At 44.1% G+C, this 16,060-nt stretch overlaps 1 protein-coding gene and 1 long non-coding RNA gene across 2 annotated transcripts in view; both read right to left on the minus strand.

Moving 5' to 3' along the window:
• LOC138984385 (uncharacterized) overlaps positions 1-6,492 on the minus strand; it is a 47,954-nt gene extending 41,462 nt beyond the window's left edge. Inside the window, exons 1-2 of the long non-coding RNA XR_011461644.1 lie at positions 6,342-6,492; positions 5,300-5,360 (exon numbers count right to left, since the gene is read on the minus strand). This is a non-coding gene — a long non-coding RNA (uncharacterized lncRNA). The remainder of the gene's footprint in view (positions 1-5,299; positions 5,361-6,341) is intronic.
• Positions 6,493-12,100: 5,608 nt separating this feature from the next.
• On the minus strand, positions 12,101-15,728 carry RPS17 (ribosomal protein S17). The gene is made up of 5 exons (XM_005887140.3): positions 15,501-15,728; positions 15,062-15,213; positions 14,454-14,559; positions 13,507-13,572; positions 12,101-12,227 (listed from the first exon to the last, which is right to left on the minus strand). Exons 1-5 carry the CDS (start codon positions 15,711-15,713, stop codon positions 12,147-12,149), a joined length of 618 nt encoding a protein of 205 aa, XP_005887202.2. The 5' UTR covers positions 15,714-15,728; the 3' UTR covers positions 12,101-12,146.
• Positions 15,729-16,060: the final 332 nt, after the last annotated feature.

Consider the following 16,060-nt stretch of genomic DNA (forward strand, 5'->3'; position numbering starts at 1 on the left):
ACTGAATAGTTATATGGAGAAATAATCTCCCTTGTGAGTTATAGAGGAAATGCCATATAAATTCATCTTCTACTGAATTAATTACAAAAGAAACTTGGGCAGTGGAAAATGAGAGAGGTGAGGGTGTGAAGAAGCAAGGAGCTCAGCACACCTGGATGATGGTTTCTCTGCCTCAGTGGATTCTCTGAGATGCCACCTTTTAAAGAGCAGTTACAACCTTTCATCCTCTGATGCAACAATTCCAATTCTAGATCTCTTTAAGGAAACAGCCTCTCCCAGAACTTTATAGATACAAATGCATGTTGCAGCATCATTGGCCAAAAACTGAAAACAGTGAAAATATCAATGATTGTGTTACATAAATTACTCTACGTTTATTGATGAACTATTATATCACCATCAAAATATTGTTTAGAAAGGGTTTATGATAGTCTGGAAAGTCTTATAATGTTCATTGTTAAAGTGGATACCCAAATTATAAAACTTTTCCCCTTGCCATGATAAAGATTGCTACTTGCACTATTTTTCTGGGAAAGATTGAGGGCAAAAGGAGAAGGGAGTGGCAGAGGATGAGACAGTTGGATGGCATCACTGACTCAATGGACACAAGTTTGAGCAAACTCCAGGAGACAGTGAAGTACAGGGAAACCTGGTGTGCTGCAATTCATGGGGTCACAAATAGTTGGACATATCTGAATGACTAAACAACTCCCCTCCACAGAAATCAGGGGTGGGGCTTAAAGTTCCAATCCTCTAATCTCCTGGTTGGTTCCTCTAGCAACCAGCCCTCATCTGGAAGCTATACCCAACCAAGATTCACTTGATTAGCATAAACTTAGGTATGGTTGAAAAGGGCTTATTATGAATTAACAAAAAAGGGTCCCTGAAAAAAGAAAGAAAAAAAAAAAAAGGGGTCCCTGGTGGCTAAGACAGCAAAGCATCTGCCCAAATGCAATGCAATGTAGGAGACCTAGGTGTGATCCCTGGGTCAGGAAGATTCCCTGGAGAAGAGAATGACTACCCACTCCAGCATTCTTGCCTGGAGAATTCTTGCCTAGTGGGCTACACAGTCCATGGGGTGCAAAGAGTCGGACACAACTGAGGGATTAATATTTTTACTTTTCTTCTCTTCATAAATAATAAATCATGGGCTTCCATCTTTAATACTCAGGAAATCCCAAGGGTTTTAGAAGATTTTGTGCCAGGAACTGGGGAGAAAGACCAAATATGTATATATTTTTTTTAATATAAATTTATTACATCACAATGGGCTTCCCAGGTGGTGCTAGTGGCAAAGAACCTGCCTGCCAAGGTGGGAGACAGGTTCCATTCCTGGGTAGGGAAGATCCCCTCAACTAAGAAATGGCAACCCACTCCAGAATTCTTGCCTAGAGAATCCCACGGATAGAGGAGTCTGGCAGGCTATGGTCCATAGGGTCACAAAGAGTTGGACATGACTGAAATGACTTAGCACACATGCACTTATCACAATAGCACAATCTGAAAGAATAAAATGCCTGGGAATAAATTTAAGCAAGGAGTACAAGAAACTGTTCCCTGAAAATTACAAAGTATTCCTCTAAGAAATTAAAGGAGATGTAAATAAGTGGAAAGACATCACATGCTCATGGATTAGAACACTTAATATTGTCAAGATGTCAATACTACCCAAAGCCATCTACAAAATTCAGAGCAACTCTTATTAAAATTCCAGGGGGCTTCTTTTGCAAAAACAGAAAAGCTGATCCTCAAATGCATGGAGTCCATGTAAGAGGCTGAAGTGTATTCCCCAAAATTCACATGCAGGAGTCTTAACCCTCAATACCTCAGAATGTGACTACATCTATAGACGGAGCCTTTAAAGAGGTAACTATGTCACAATGAAGCCCTCATCCACTCCTCCTGGTGTCCTTATACGATCAGGAAATTTGGACCCACAGTAAGACCAGGGCTGTGCATGCAAAGAGAAGACCACTTGAGGCCACAGCAAAAAGACAGCCAGCTACAAGGCAAGAAGAGAGAAATCAAAGTCGGGAGAAATCAAAGCTGCTCACATCTTGATGTGGGGCTTCCAGCCTCCAGAATGGTAAGAAAATCATCCAGTCTGTGGTGTTTTGTTATGGCAGCTCTAGCAAACTTACACAGCCCAGGGAAACAAACAAACAAAAAATCTTGGAAAAGAACAAAGTGGGAGGACCTCTACTTCATAGCTCACTCAAAGCTACAGTAATCAAAACACTGTGGACTGATGGAAGGACAGACTTACAGACCAGTGGAACAGAACTGAGAGTTCAGAAACAAACCCATACATTCATGGCTAACTGATTTTTGATAAGAGTCTCAAGTTCAATCAAGGGGAAAGGAACAGTCGCTTTAACAGATGATGCTGGGGACAACTCGCCTTCCACATGCAATGAAAATGAAGCTGGACACCCTACCTCACTGCATATACAAAAATTAACACAGATGGATACATGTATATGAATGGAGGAGTCCCTTCACTGTTCACCTGAAACTACCACAACATTGTTAATTGGCTACACCCCAACACAAAATAAAGTTTAGAGGTTAAAAGAAACTACAATCACACCCCAAAATTATCACAAAATGTATCAAAGAATTAAATATAAGAGCTAAAACCATAAAATTCTTGAAAGAAAACATAGGGGTAATTCTTCATGAGGATTTGGTAAAGGATTCTTAGATATGACACCAAAAACATAGGCAATGAAAAAATAACTCATTGAACTACATCAAAATTTAAAACTTTTGTGCATCAAAGGACACTATCAACAGAGAAGGCAACCCACAGCGTGGGAGAAAATACATGCAAACCATATCCAATAAAGAATTAATATCCAGAATATACAAAGAACTCCTACAACTCAATAACAATAAAACCCAGCTTAAAAATGGACAAAGAACTTGAACAGATATTTCTCCAAAGAAGATATACAAATGGCCAATCAACACACTAAAAGATGCTCAACATCATTAATCATTAAGGAAATGCAAATCAAAACTACAATGAGATACCACTTCACACTCATGAGTATGGCTATTATGTGTGTATACATATATATATGTGTGTGTGTGTGTATGTGTGTGTATATATATATATGTGTGTGTGTGTATATATATATATATGTGTGTGTGTGTGTGTGTGTGTGTATATATATATATATATGTGTGTGTGTGTGTGTATATATATAGACCTAACAGGGGCATCCTTGGTGACCCAGTGGTAAAGAATCTGCCTGATAATGCAGAAGACACAGGTTCCATCCCTGATCTGGGCAGATCCTACATACTACAGAGTGACTAAGCCCATGTGCCATAACTACTGAGGCTGTGCTCTGCAGCTGGGGCGCTGCAACTCCTGAGCCCATGCAGCATCACTCCTGAGCCCGCGCGCCACAACTAGTAAAGTCTGCACACCTAGAGCCACGTGTTCCACAACAACAGAAGCCAAAACAATGAGAAGGCCACACACCACAACGAAGAGCAGTCCCACTTACTGCAACTAGAGAAAAGCCCACATAGCAACAAAGACCCAGTACACCCAAAAATAAAAATACTTTAAAAAAAAATCAAAAAATAAACTCACAAAGAAGCTTTGGCAAGGATGTGGCGAAATTAGAAATCTTGTGCACGGCTAGTAGGAATGTAAAACAGTGCAGTTGCTGTGAAAATAGTACAACATTTCCTCAAAAAAATTAATCATAGATTTACCGTATGATCTAGCAACTCCACTTTTTGGTAGGTACTCAAAACAACTGAAAGCCGGGGTTTGAACTGCCATTTGTACACCTGTGTTCATAGTGGCATTATTCACAAGAACCAAAAAGCAGAAGCAACCAAAATGCCCACCATAAAATGAATGGATGAACAAAATATGATATGGGGGAATAAGGAGTTACTGTTTAATGAGTACAGAATTTTTGTTGGGAATGATGAAAGGCTTTAAATATAGCAATTGTGGTTACCATAACACTGTAACCATATTTAATGCCTCCAAACTGTACACTGTACTCCAAACTGGTTAAAATAATAAATATTGTATGTTTAAAAAAACTTTACCACAGTTAAATAACACTTGACCAAAATTCATGGAAATGATGATTAAGTCTATGAGTAAAATTCATTGTGAACAGTTACTGGTTCAGTAATTGACAGATTTATTTTCTGTAGAATATATATTAATGAGTAATGCAATGAACAGCACAGGTTTTAAACACTTTCCATTTCTGCAAGCTTTGAATTCTGTCCAAATAAGGTCCTTTCTGCTTTGCACATATTTCTACCAACATCAGCTATAACATTAGCTCAGCCAATTCCCACTTCAGGTCCTATTGAATCAGTAATTTATCATCTTTAAAAATATTCTCACCAGTAGCTGTTCCATGCAGATTACTCTACAGACTAATTCTTCAGACTCTTCAAAGTTGGCACAGACTGTTGCATAACTGAGCAGTATTGGTAACATTCTTTGACTTATCAAGAGTCAAGAAAAACCATTCAGAATTATCTACTTTTTTTTAAATTGACTATTCATATTGCTCCCAATGTTTTCAGCTCTTTAAACAACCACTCTCACCCAAAGACTAACAGTTTTAAATAAGCTAATTTATCTGGAAGAAACATGTGCAGAGAAAACAAACTCAGCACTGATAACACTTCCCCTGCCCACCTACCGAATGAGCCACTCATACCTTAACATTGAAAGCCCACTTTTCTCTTTTTTTCAATGAAAGTGTGCACTAACAATTTGTAAAAAAAATAAAACGTGACGACATGGTGACCAGTATGGCCCTCACAACACTGCAGCGTTATAAATGTGTAACTGCAATCTGTAGTGTGAAGTGATCACAGTGCCTCGTTACTGTCTTCTGTGGCAACTATGAAATCCAGCCACTGAATCAGGAACACAGCCGTCTACAGTTTGTAAACAAAAGAATGTGGCTGCGTCCCAATGAAATTCTGTATGTAGACTGACTTCAATTTAACAGAATTTCCACAGCCCACAGGATTCTCCTCTTGCTGCTGCTGGGTTTTAAAGCAGTGGTCCCCAACCTTTCTGGCACCAGGGACTGGTTTCGTGGAATTTTTTCACGCTATTATTATGACATCAGCTCCACCTCAAAACATCAGGCATTAGATTCTGGAGGTTGGGGATCCCTGTTTTAAAGCATTTAGAAATGTGAAAATCGTTTTTAGTTCACGGCTTATTCACAAACGGGCAGCTGGGCACAGTTTGCTGACCCCTGCAGGTGAAAAAGAGAAAACGAGCTTTACTCACATTCCTCACAATTGAATCCGGCTGTTTGTTTCCTCCAGCGTCTAATGAGGAAAAGCGGCAACTTCAAGTAAAAAGAAAGTTAAAACTTCAGAAACTATCAATAAAATAATCAAACACCTGACACATTTAACTTAGAAACCAAATGTAACATTTAAAATGATTCACAGTAACAGGGAGTTTTCCTACTTATGAGAGAAAAACTGCAATTATATACTAATAAAACTGAAAATCTTAATGACATAGGCAATGCACAAAATATGAATTCACATATTCACGGAGATAGGATATACCTCCATGAATTTTGCCCTCAGGTAGAGGCGAAACTTGTGCTTCAATTGTTAAACACAATGACCGCCCCCCCCCCCCCGGCCCCCCCTCAGGTGGGAGTCTTTCTTCCTTTATCTTTTCAGAAACTTTTGGCAGTGGGAAGCTTCTCCTTAGGGGCATATTAAAATCAACCTCGTCACACACAAAGGTGGAAGTGGAGCTGCTCTGTTCAAAGACCGGGTAAAGGACCCTGACTGTTGCTCTATCTCCCCCCTGTCAGTCAGAGAGACTACTTCACAGCGTCCTGGGAACCCATAAAAGGTCTGAGAACCTTCAGTATAAAGACCACTGTCAGGGAGACCCAGATTCTCAGTTAGACATGGAGCTCAGGCCAAGTTGTCCCATGGTAGAAACCAGGACGACCAGAATGACCTAGGAGCTCAGACACTGTCTCAACAGCAGTGAGTCAGCCAAGTGGGGGAAGGACGTTGGCAGAGCTCCCATGCTTCAGCCAGAGGAGCTCCTCTTACCACTGTTTTCTTTTTTTTAACTTAAAAAAAATTTTTGTTGTTTTTTGATTTTTACAAGTGTTGCTATACAACAACGCCAATCAGGCTATAATTATATACACATCCCCTCCCTCCCCAGCCTCCCTCCCATCCCCAACCTGGGTTTTGATTCAGATTCTAAAGAAAGGCTCTGCATCTTTCTCTGTCTTAGAGCTATTTTACAACTCTCTAAGTTGTAGATGCCTGACAATGCAAATAATTCTTACCTATCAGATCAAATCAGTCGCTCATTCCTGTCCGACTCTATGCGACCCCATGAATCGCAGCACACCAGGCCTCCCTGTCCATCACCAACTCCCGGAGTTCACTCAGACTCACGTCCATCGAGTCAGTGATGCCATCCAGCCATCTCATCCTCTGTCGTCCCCTTCTCCTCCTGCCCCCAATCCCTCCCAGCATCAGAGTCTTTTCCAATGAGTCAACTCTTCGCATGAAGTGGCCAAAGTACTGGAGTTTCAGCTTTAGCATCATTCCTTCCAAAGAAATCCCAGGGCTGATCTCCACAGACAAATGTAAATAAATTCTGTTGGCTAGAGGTTTAGCTGACTTCCCTCTGGTGGAAGAAGTCAGTCTTGTGTCCATTTATAAATTCAACATTCCCTTCCTCCAAATTTGTCTCTGACTTCTCCTTTCAACTGACTGTAACACCGGTTTTTTAAAAATTAGGGTTTTAAAAAATACTTACCAAGTTCATTTTATATCTGTATGACAGTCATTTCACTTTGTTGAAAACTGTACTTTAACAAAACTAAGGACAATATGGGCTCCCTGGAGGCTCCGCGGTAAAGAATCAGCCTGCAATTCAGGGGCCGCAGGAGACATGGGTTCGATCTCTGGGTGGGTAAGATCTCCTGGAGAAGGGCATGGCAACCCACACCAGTATTCTTGGCTGGAGAATCCCCATGGACAGAGGAGCCTGGAGGGCTACAGTCCATGGGGTCACAGAGAGTCGGACACGACTGAGCGACTTAGCACAGCCCACAAGGACAATATAGGGGAAAAAAAGAAAATTACCTTCAAAACGTTCCTGGGACTCTTTGAAATCTTGAAGCAGCAGAGTAGGTGACACAAAAGGCAGAAGTCTATCATATTTCATGCCATATGCCAACAGACATTATCAGACGCAAACAACACCGGAGAGACGCTAGTCCGGCGGCGTCCAGCCCAGCGGGGATGCAACTGCCCGCGAGCACACTTAGCCCCACGGGCACCTCGAGCGGACACACATGAGCCGCGACCCCGCCCCACCACGCCTGAAGCCGCGCAATCTCTGGCTGGGGGCAGCGCCTCACCACCTGCTTTTAACAAGTTCCACGGGAGGTTCTAACGAGCCCAGGGCTGATTTTACAGATGCAAGAACTAAGGCCTAGGAGAAGCTCCTCAACGTTAATGGAGAATGAAACCGCTTCTCTGTGCCGCCCCTGCTCCTCCCCGACCCTTCCCATCCCTCGTCTCATTCACCTGGAGCACGGGGCCTTAGAGGCGATCCAGCGTGCAGGTGTGGGTCAGCGATGGCACTGCCTCCTAGTGGGGGAGCGCGGCAAACACCACAGCACGCAGCCTTGTATTTTAATTTTCTTACCCACTGGTCATTTTAAACTAGCTCTAGTTTCTCTCCCATATAGAAACCAAAAGAGGGAAGGCTTCTTTACACATAGCCGTATTTAGAAGGCAAAGTTACTTGCTGAGAATGCCCGACTCCACACCAAGAAATGGAAAGAAATGTTCTTGGTGAAGAAGAGAAAGCTCCTTCCCTACTGTACAATACTAATAAATATAAGGTAATCATGGAGGTAAAATAACAATAGATGCTAAAACCAGTGAGTGAAAAGTTGAAGAACAGGGTATTTAACCACAAAATTCAAAACACCTTCTTACAACTTAACAGCGGAGAAACTTGAGAAATACACCTTAATCCAAGCGCTCAAAGTAAACATCACTAAAACTGTGACAGATATTGTGTCTCTCAGTATGATGCATCGAGTACACAGTATCACTTCTGTGATACAGATGTGCCTTGACTTAGGATGGGGTTATGTTGCAATAAACCCATAGTAAACTGAAAATACCCTAAGTCAAAAATATATTTAATTCACAACCTACTGAACATTATAAATCTTCTTGCCCATGCGGGAGAAGCAGGAGATGCCGGTTCAGTCTCTAGGTAGGGAAGATCTCCTGGAGAAGGGAATGGCAACCCACTCCATTATTCTTGCCTGGAAAATCCCATAGACAGAGGAGCCTGGCAAACTGTGGGGATGCAGAGTCAGACATGGCTGAATATCATAGCCTACCTGAGGCTGTTTTTAACATCCTAACACATTAACCTCAGTTGAGCCAAATCAACTAAGACAAAGTCCACTTTGTAATAAAGCACTGGGTATCTCTCATATGTGAAAGATCAAGCCAATCACTCCTGAAGGAAATCAACCATGAAGAGTCACTAGGATTGTTGCTGAAGCTCCAATGCTTTGACCACCCGATACAGAAAAGCCTACTCATTGGAAAAGACTCTGAGGCTAGGAAAGACTGAAGGCAAAAGGAGAGGGGGCGTCAGAGGATGAGACGATCAGAGGTAGAATAAGCAACTCAATAGACATGAATTTGCGCAAACTCTGGGAGGTAGTGGGGAACAGAGGAGCCTGGTGTGCTGCAGTCCATGGGCTTGCACTCAGACTCGAATTTGTGATTGAATGTCTCATGTACTGAACACTGTACTGAAATAGAATGTATAACTACAGAATAGTTAAATGTATTTGTTGCTTTGAGATCACATAAGCTGACTGGGAGCTGTGGCTCACTGCCACTGCCCAGTCATAAGTTACACCACTATCCTAACCTGTTAAAAGATAAAAACTCAGTTATCTGAAGTAGTTTCTACTGAATGCCTGTCACTTCCACACCATACTAGTCAAAAAATCTTAAATCAAACCACCCGTATTTCTAAAATTAAAAAAAAAAAAACCCTAAATTAAATCTAAGTGCAAGACAACATCAAACTGAAATTGAAGGACATTCTACAAGGAGTCAGCCAACACTTTTCAAAAATATCATGAAAGACATGGAAGGAAAAAAACATGAAAAGTAGATACAGTGATTCTGGGTTGGATCCTCAACCAGGAAAACTGGAAGAAATTACTGGGAATACCGGCAACATTTTACATTGGACTATGGATTAGAGAAGAAAACCTAAAGGCAAAGGAGAAAAGGAAAGAAATACCCATCTGAATGCAGAGTTCCAAAGAATAGCATGGTGAGATAAGAAAGCCTTCCTCGGTGATCAATGCAAGGAAATAGAGGAAAACAATAGAACGGGAAAGACTTGCGATCTCTTCAAGAAAATTAGAGATACCAAGGGAACATTTCATGGAAAGATGGGCACAATAAAGGACAGAAACAGTATGGACCTAACAGAAGCAGAAGATATTAAGAGGTGGCAAGAATACATGGAAGAACTGTACAAAAAATATCTTCATGACACAGATAACCACAATACAATGGTGTGATCACTCACCTACAGCCAGACATCCTGGAGTCTGAAGTCAAGTGGGTCTTAGGAAGCATCACTACAAACAAAGCTACTGGAGGTGATGGAATTCCAGCTGAGTTATTTCAAGTCCTAAAAGATGATGCTGCACTCAATATGCAATTTGATCTGGTGCCTCTGCCTTTTCTAAATTCATCTTGAACATCTGGAAGTTCTTGGTTCACATACTGTTGAAGCCTCACTTGGAGAATTTTGAGCCTTACTTTGCTAGCGTGTGAGATTGAGTGCAGCTAAAGTGCTGCACTCAATATCCGAGGAAATTTGGAAAACGCAGCAGTGGCCACAGGACTGGAAAAGGTCAGTTTTCATTCCAATCCCAAAGAAAGGCAATACCAAAGAATGCTCAAACTACCACACAGTTGCACTCACCTGGACATGGAATAGACTCTTTCAAAATTGGGAATGGAATACGTCAAGGCTGGACATCATCACCCTGCTTATTTAGCTTGTATGTAGAGTACATCATGTGAAATGCCCAGCTGGATGAAGCACAAGCTGGAATCAAGATTGCTGGGAGAAATATCAATAACCTCAGATATGCAGATACCACCACCCTTATGGCAGAAAGTGAAGAGGAACTGAGGAACTTCTTGATGAAAGCAAAAGAGGAGAGTGAAAAAGCTGGCTTAAAACTCAACATACAAAAAACTAAGATCATGGCATCAGTCCCATCACTTCATGGCAAATAGATGGGGAAACAATGGAAAGTGACATACTTTATTTTCTTGGGCTCCAAAATCACTGCAGATGGTGACTGCAGCCATAAAGATGCTTGCTCCTTCGAAGAAAAGCTATGACCAACCTAGACAGCATATTAAAAAGCAGAGACATTACTTTGCCGACAAAGGTTTGCCTGGTCAAAGCTATGGTTTTTCCAGTAGTCATGTATGGATGCGAGAGTTGGACTATAAAGAAAGCTGAGCGCCAAAGAATTGCTTTTGAACTGTGGTGTTCAAGACTCTTGAGAGTCCCTTGGACTGCAAGATCAAACCAGTCCATCCTAAAGGAAACCAGTCCTGAATATTCATTGGAAGGACTGATGCTGAAGCTCCAGTACTTTGGCCATCTGATGCAAAGAAATGACTCACTGGAAAACACCCTGATGCTGGGCAAGACTGAAGGCAGAAGGGGATGACAGAGGATGAGATGACTGGATGGCATCACTGACTCGATGGACATGAGTTTGAACAGGATCTGGGAGTTGGTGATGGTGAAGGAAGCCTGGCATGCTGCAGTCCATGGGGTCGGACACAATTGATGGGTTAGGTAGCAGTTATCATATCCATGTGGATTTCCTGATTACGATCATTCATCTATGGCTGTTAAAAGAATGTCCTTGTTCTTAGGAAACTGACAAGATATTTCAAACAAAACGGCACATCTATAACTTAATCCCAATGATCAGAAAAAAGATGTGTATATAAAGACAATATATAAAGCAATTGGGAGAAAATGTGAACTGAGAGCTCTGGAAAGAGTATTTAAAAGTTCTTTATACTATATTCTTGCAACATTTCAAGTTAGAAATTATATCAGGTGTTATGACTTTGTGTATTTACAGTAGATGTTTTCAGAATGTTTCCCAGGATCAGAGTGCTCCAACTGCTCCTCCAGCTACTTGTGAGCAAGGACCAGCCCAACCTAGCATTCTCCACCACACAGTTGGACCCACTACCTCAGCAGGATCCCTAAGCTCAGAACCATCTCCCAGGATCCACCTAGCAAGCTCTGCCTCCCTTAACCTGACACATCCCATGGTCTCACTGATCCTTCCACACACACATCCATTCACACTCAAGTCTCCTGTGCTCCACATGTATTCTATCTCCCATCCCCAGAAAACCCAACCCTCATACATATGAGGAACATTACCTTTTCAAGACAAGAAGGTTCACTAACCCAAACTGCATGTACCCAGGAGGGGCTGAGCTCAAACACACAGGACACATGGGCTAAAGAGGGAAAAGCATCTCCTGACTTTTGCCCGAAGCCAGAGTGAGCACGCGATGGCACCCCACTCCAGTACTCTTGCCTGGAAAATCCCATGGATGGAGGAGCCTGGTAGGCTGTAGTTAATGGGGTCGCTAAGAGTCGGACACGACTGAGCGACTTCACTTTTCACTTTCCTGCATTGGAGAAGAAAATGGCAACCCACTTCAGTGTTCTTGCCTGGAGAATCCCAGGGACGGGGGAGCCTGGGGGGCTGCCGTCTATGGGATCACACAGAGTCAGACACGACTGAAGTGACTTAGCAGTAGCAGAGTGAGCATGCAGGACCTGCCAGGACCAGGCCTTCTCATACATACACTGTCTGTATGGGCACTGCCCACAGGTGCTCTGCAGGACACTTCTCCTGGGAGAAAGAATTCCTGTCCTTAGTTCCACCAGGACCCAACCCCATAGATGACACAGGCAAGGTTGTTGTCTGAGGTTTATTGAAAATATTACAGCACAGCAGAAAGACTCAAACGGCTCCACGTGGTGTTTTGAAGTTCATCCCAACTGTAGGCTGAGTGACCTGCAGGTTGGACAAACTGCCAAAGTCCTGTAATGATAAAAACGGGCTTAATGTGGCTGTTCTGGCAAGATCTGTGTCCAGAGTCCCAGCACCACCATTAGGCTACGCTTCACCAACCTCCTCCAGCTCGGGTCAGACTGCTGGGACCCTGCAGAAAATTGACAGCCTTCTCCCCACCCCAGACCAGTAAACTCACAAGGGGGTGGACTCCATCTGAAGGATCCTACAACCCAACAGTCACAAGGGAGCTGTCCTGTGCATTCTAAGACTTTTAACAGCATCCTCAGCCTTTACCCACAAGTCTGCTTGTACCCCCAGCTGTGACCAGGCATCGCCAAATGTCCCCTGGGTGCAAAATCTATCCCTTTGAGAATACTGCTCTAAGGCTAACGCAGTGCCCCTTCACTTTCAGGACCAGTCTCAGATAGGATGCATCACTCATGCAGTCAGCATTTGTGAAGCAGGAAGAGGAGTGGTGGGACAAGGGCAGGGCCTGCCTCTGAGCTGGCTCAATGTAAGTGCAGTGAAACCAAGGCCCCACCACATAACCAGAAATTAATTCCTCATTTCATGCTCAAAGATCAATTTTACAGTTGAAAATAAAAAGCTACATTCCAGGATAGTGGTTATTTCAGGAGAAAATAATCTGTAACAGGCTTTAGCTATACTGGTGATGTTTTTCTGAAGCCGGGTGGTAGGTATACAGGAATTCATGCTATTACTTAAACATTTCATCATCATAAAAAAGGGAAAAATGAAGTTGCTCGAAATCAACTGCCTCCTGGACTTTGAAGCTCATGCTTTCACCAAAATGCAGAAGTACTAAGATAAATCACAGAAGAGACACTTATCAGTGTGCTGAAGACAGCTGAACCACTCAAGCAGTGCCCTGTCAGCACCAGAAATGAAACCAGAGCTCATGTGAGTGGCTAGCATGTGGACACAGGAGAGCAAGAAGAGCAACGGTCACTAGATCTGGGAGTTATCATCACGTGGACAGCAAACTCAACCTTTAGCAAGCAGCTAAACCCCCTCTGGAGGTAGTCTAGCTTAGTGGTTACAAGTGTGGATGGATTCCCACCTCTGCCGCCCACTAACCTGAAATTACCACTCCAACATTTATAAAATGTAAACAACAGGAGATGCCTCGAGGGATACAGTGAGGAAAACATATAGAAAATGTGGAGATTACCTGATATATTTTAAAGATTCAACAAGTGTTACCTAGTGGTATTACAGATAGTAGAGAGCTACTGATAGTTGGTGACCAGGGAAACCCTACTTCAGGAATTCATCAAACACTCACCAAGAGCTTCAGCATTTCCTTAGTGTCAGGATCTACTTCAATGATTTCCTGATCCAGGGCTGAGACCTAGGAGAAACAAGGCAGGCCCCAAATAGTAATGAGTTAGAAAATCTCTCACCTTCCCTGCCTTTTCTACAAGATTCTTAAATGAGAAAGAAAAATTGGGGGAGGGGGGAAGCATAGAGGGGATACAATAGAAAGTGAAAGTGAAGTCGCTCAGTTGTGTCCAACTCTTTGGAACCCCATGGACTGTAGGCCACCAGGCTCCTGCATCCATGGGATTTCCCAAGCAAGAATACTGGAGTGGGTTGCCATTTCCTTCTCCAGGGGATCTTCCTGACCCAGGGATCGAATAGTATCCCACAAATTCAGTACTTAAAAAACCTTAAGACTGGGTTTATAGCTGTACTCCAGAAATATTATGCCAAAGCAAAAAAAAAAAGCCAGAAGACATGGTAAGTCACCAATCATTCAAGGTTCTCATGTACAGAACTTACATGATCCTAACAGGGCAGAACACAACATACAGGCAGGTATTAACAGATTACCGGCACCAACAGCTGCTTATGGGCTTCCCTGGTGGCTAAGATGGTAAAGACTGTGGTAAAGAATTCCGCCTGCAATGTGGGAGACCTAGGTTCCACTCCTGGGTCGGGAAGATCCCCTGTAGAAGTGTATGGCAACCCACTCCACTATTCTTGCCTGGAGAATCCCATGGACAGAGTAGCGTGGTGGGCTACAGCCCAAGGGGTCTCAAAGAGTCCAAGGCGACTGAGCCACTAAGCACAGCTCAGCTGCTTAAGGAGCGGGGGTGGGGCTAGGGGGGGTGGTCTATGGAGATGCAGCTGAGGTGCCCCTGGAAACCAAGTACCTGAAACGGTTCTCAGGGACCTGCTTTTATCTTTCAAGATGAACCAGAGGTCCAGAGTAAGCCCCAGAAAGTTTACCTCAGGCACGTAATTGTCTCTCCTCTCTCTCTCCTCCTCCTGCAGCTTGATGGAGATACCTCTCACCGGGCCTCTTTGAATCCGCTTCATCAGATGTGTGACGTAGCTACAAAGCGCCCAAGAACACACATTGGTCCCCACGGTACACAGCACGTCTGGATGTGCACGTAGGAGCTTCAGTTCTTTTCCCGCAGTGAGAAGGGAGAGTCATCATCATCTTGGGAGTCCTGGCTCTAAGAATCTTCTACATAAACAGAACCTCTACACGCAGCTCCGCTTAACCAGGCATGCCTGTCCTCTGTATTCATGTTCATTTGTAAAACCACCAAATACTCCAAAAAACTTTCGCGATCCCTCCCAACCCTCATCTGCTTTCCTTCGAGCTCCAATTTACGCAATACAGCAATAAATCAAGTAGGTCTTTAAATATTCTCTTCCAGAGATCGACTGGGGCTAACTTCGTCCAAGCGCCATTGCTGTCAAACAACCAAGTATCAATGCAACGTGAACACAAGACAACTTCACCAAGAAACCCCACCGACGCACAGCTCCCAGGACCCACCCGGGGGCCACGGAGGCCTTGGAAGCCGAACGCAGACTCGACTCACCCTGCGATCTTATTGCGAAGCTTCTTGCTGGGAATAATGGCGATTTCCTCGCACACACGCTTGTTGGTGTGGAAGTCATTGCCCAGGCGCGTGTAGTACTTCTCAATGATGACCCGGGCCGCTTTCTTTACCGTTTTGGTGCGAACGCGGCCCTGCGGGTGGAGAAAATAGGGTCACTCGCGAGCCAGGACCACCCCGCTCCAGGAAACAGCGCGGCGTCACACCCTGACCCGAGATGGGTTCGTGGGCTGGGGCTGAGCCCGGTACAGTAAAGGCCCGGCCGGGCAGTGGTGGAGCGCGGGGTCAACGCGGAAACCAGCAACGTAAGAAGGCTTCAGCCTCACAGGGCAGTGCGCGCCTCCTTACGGGCTGGGAGCTGAGGGAAACGGCGGATGGAGGACGATTCTACTGGGCACCAACTTGGAGCCAAAACACCTACCATGTTGGCGGGTCCTTGGTAAAAGAGGAAACAGGAAGCACAAGAGAGACCTATAAAGCGCAGGCCAGAAAGCCGCTTCCGCCTAGCCTGGGACGCGCTGAGCCTACTCCAGCGCACCACAGCGACCCCTAGCGGGGCGGAGGCAAAATAGAACGGAAATGTGGACGGCCCGTCTGCATCCAGTGGGCGAAATGAGCTATTGATCTGCCCCATGATGGGCAAAGCTCCTCCGCTCCGCCCCGCCTATGGTCGTCTTAGGCTGGTGTCTGAAAGCCTTCTACAGTGGTTTCTACTGCTTCTACATCGGTCCTGAGTACTCATTGGAAGGACTGACGCTGAAACTCCAATACTTTGTTGGCCACCTGATGCGAAGAACTGACTCATTGGAAAAGACCCTGATGCTGCGAAAGATTGCAGGTGGGAGAAAGGGACGACAGAGGATGAGATAGTTGGATGGCATCACTGACTCGATGGACATGAGTTTGAGTAAGCTCCAGGAGTTGGTGATGGACAGCGAAGCCTGGCGTGCTGCAGTCCATGGAGTCGCAGAGTCGGACACG

Source organism: Bos mutus, chromosome 21 (genome assembly GCF_027580195.1).
Source record: "Bos mutus isolate GX-2022 chromosome 21, NWIPB_WYAK_1.1, whole genome shotgun sequence".
NCBI lineage: Eukaryota > Metazoa > Chordata > Mammalia > Artiodactyla > Bovidae > Bos > Bos mutus.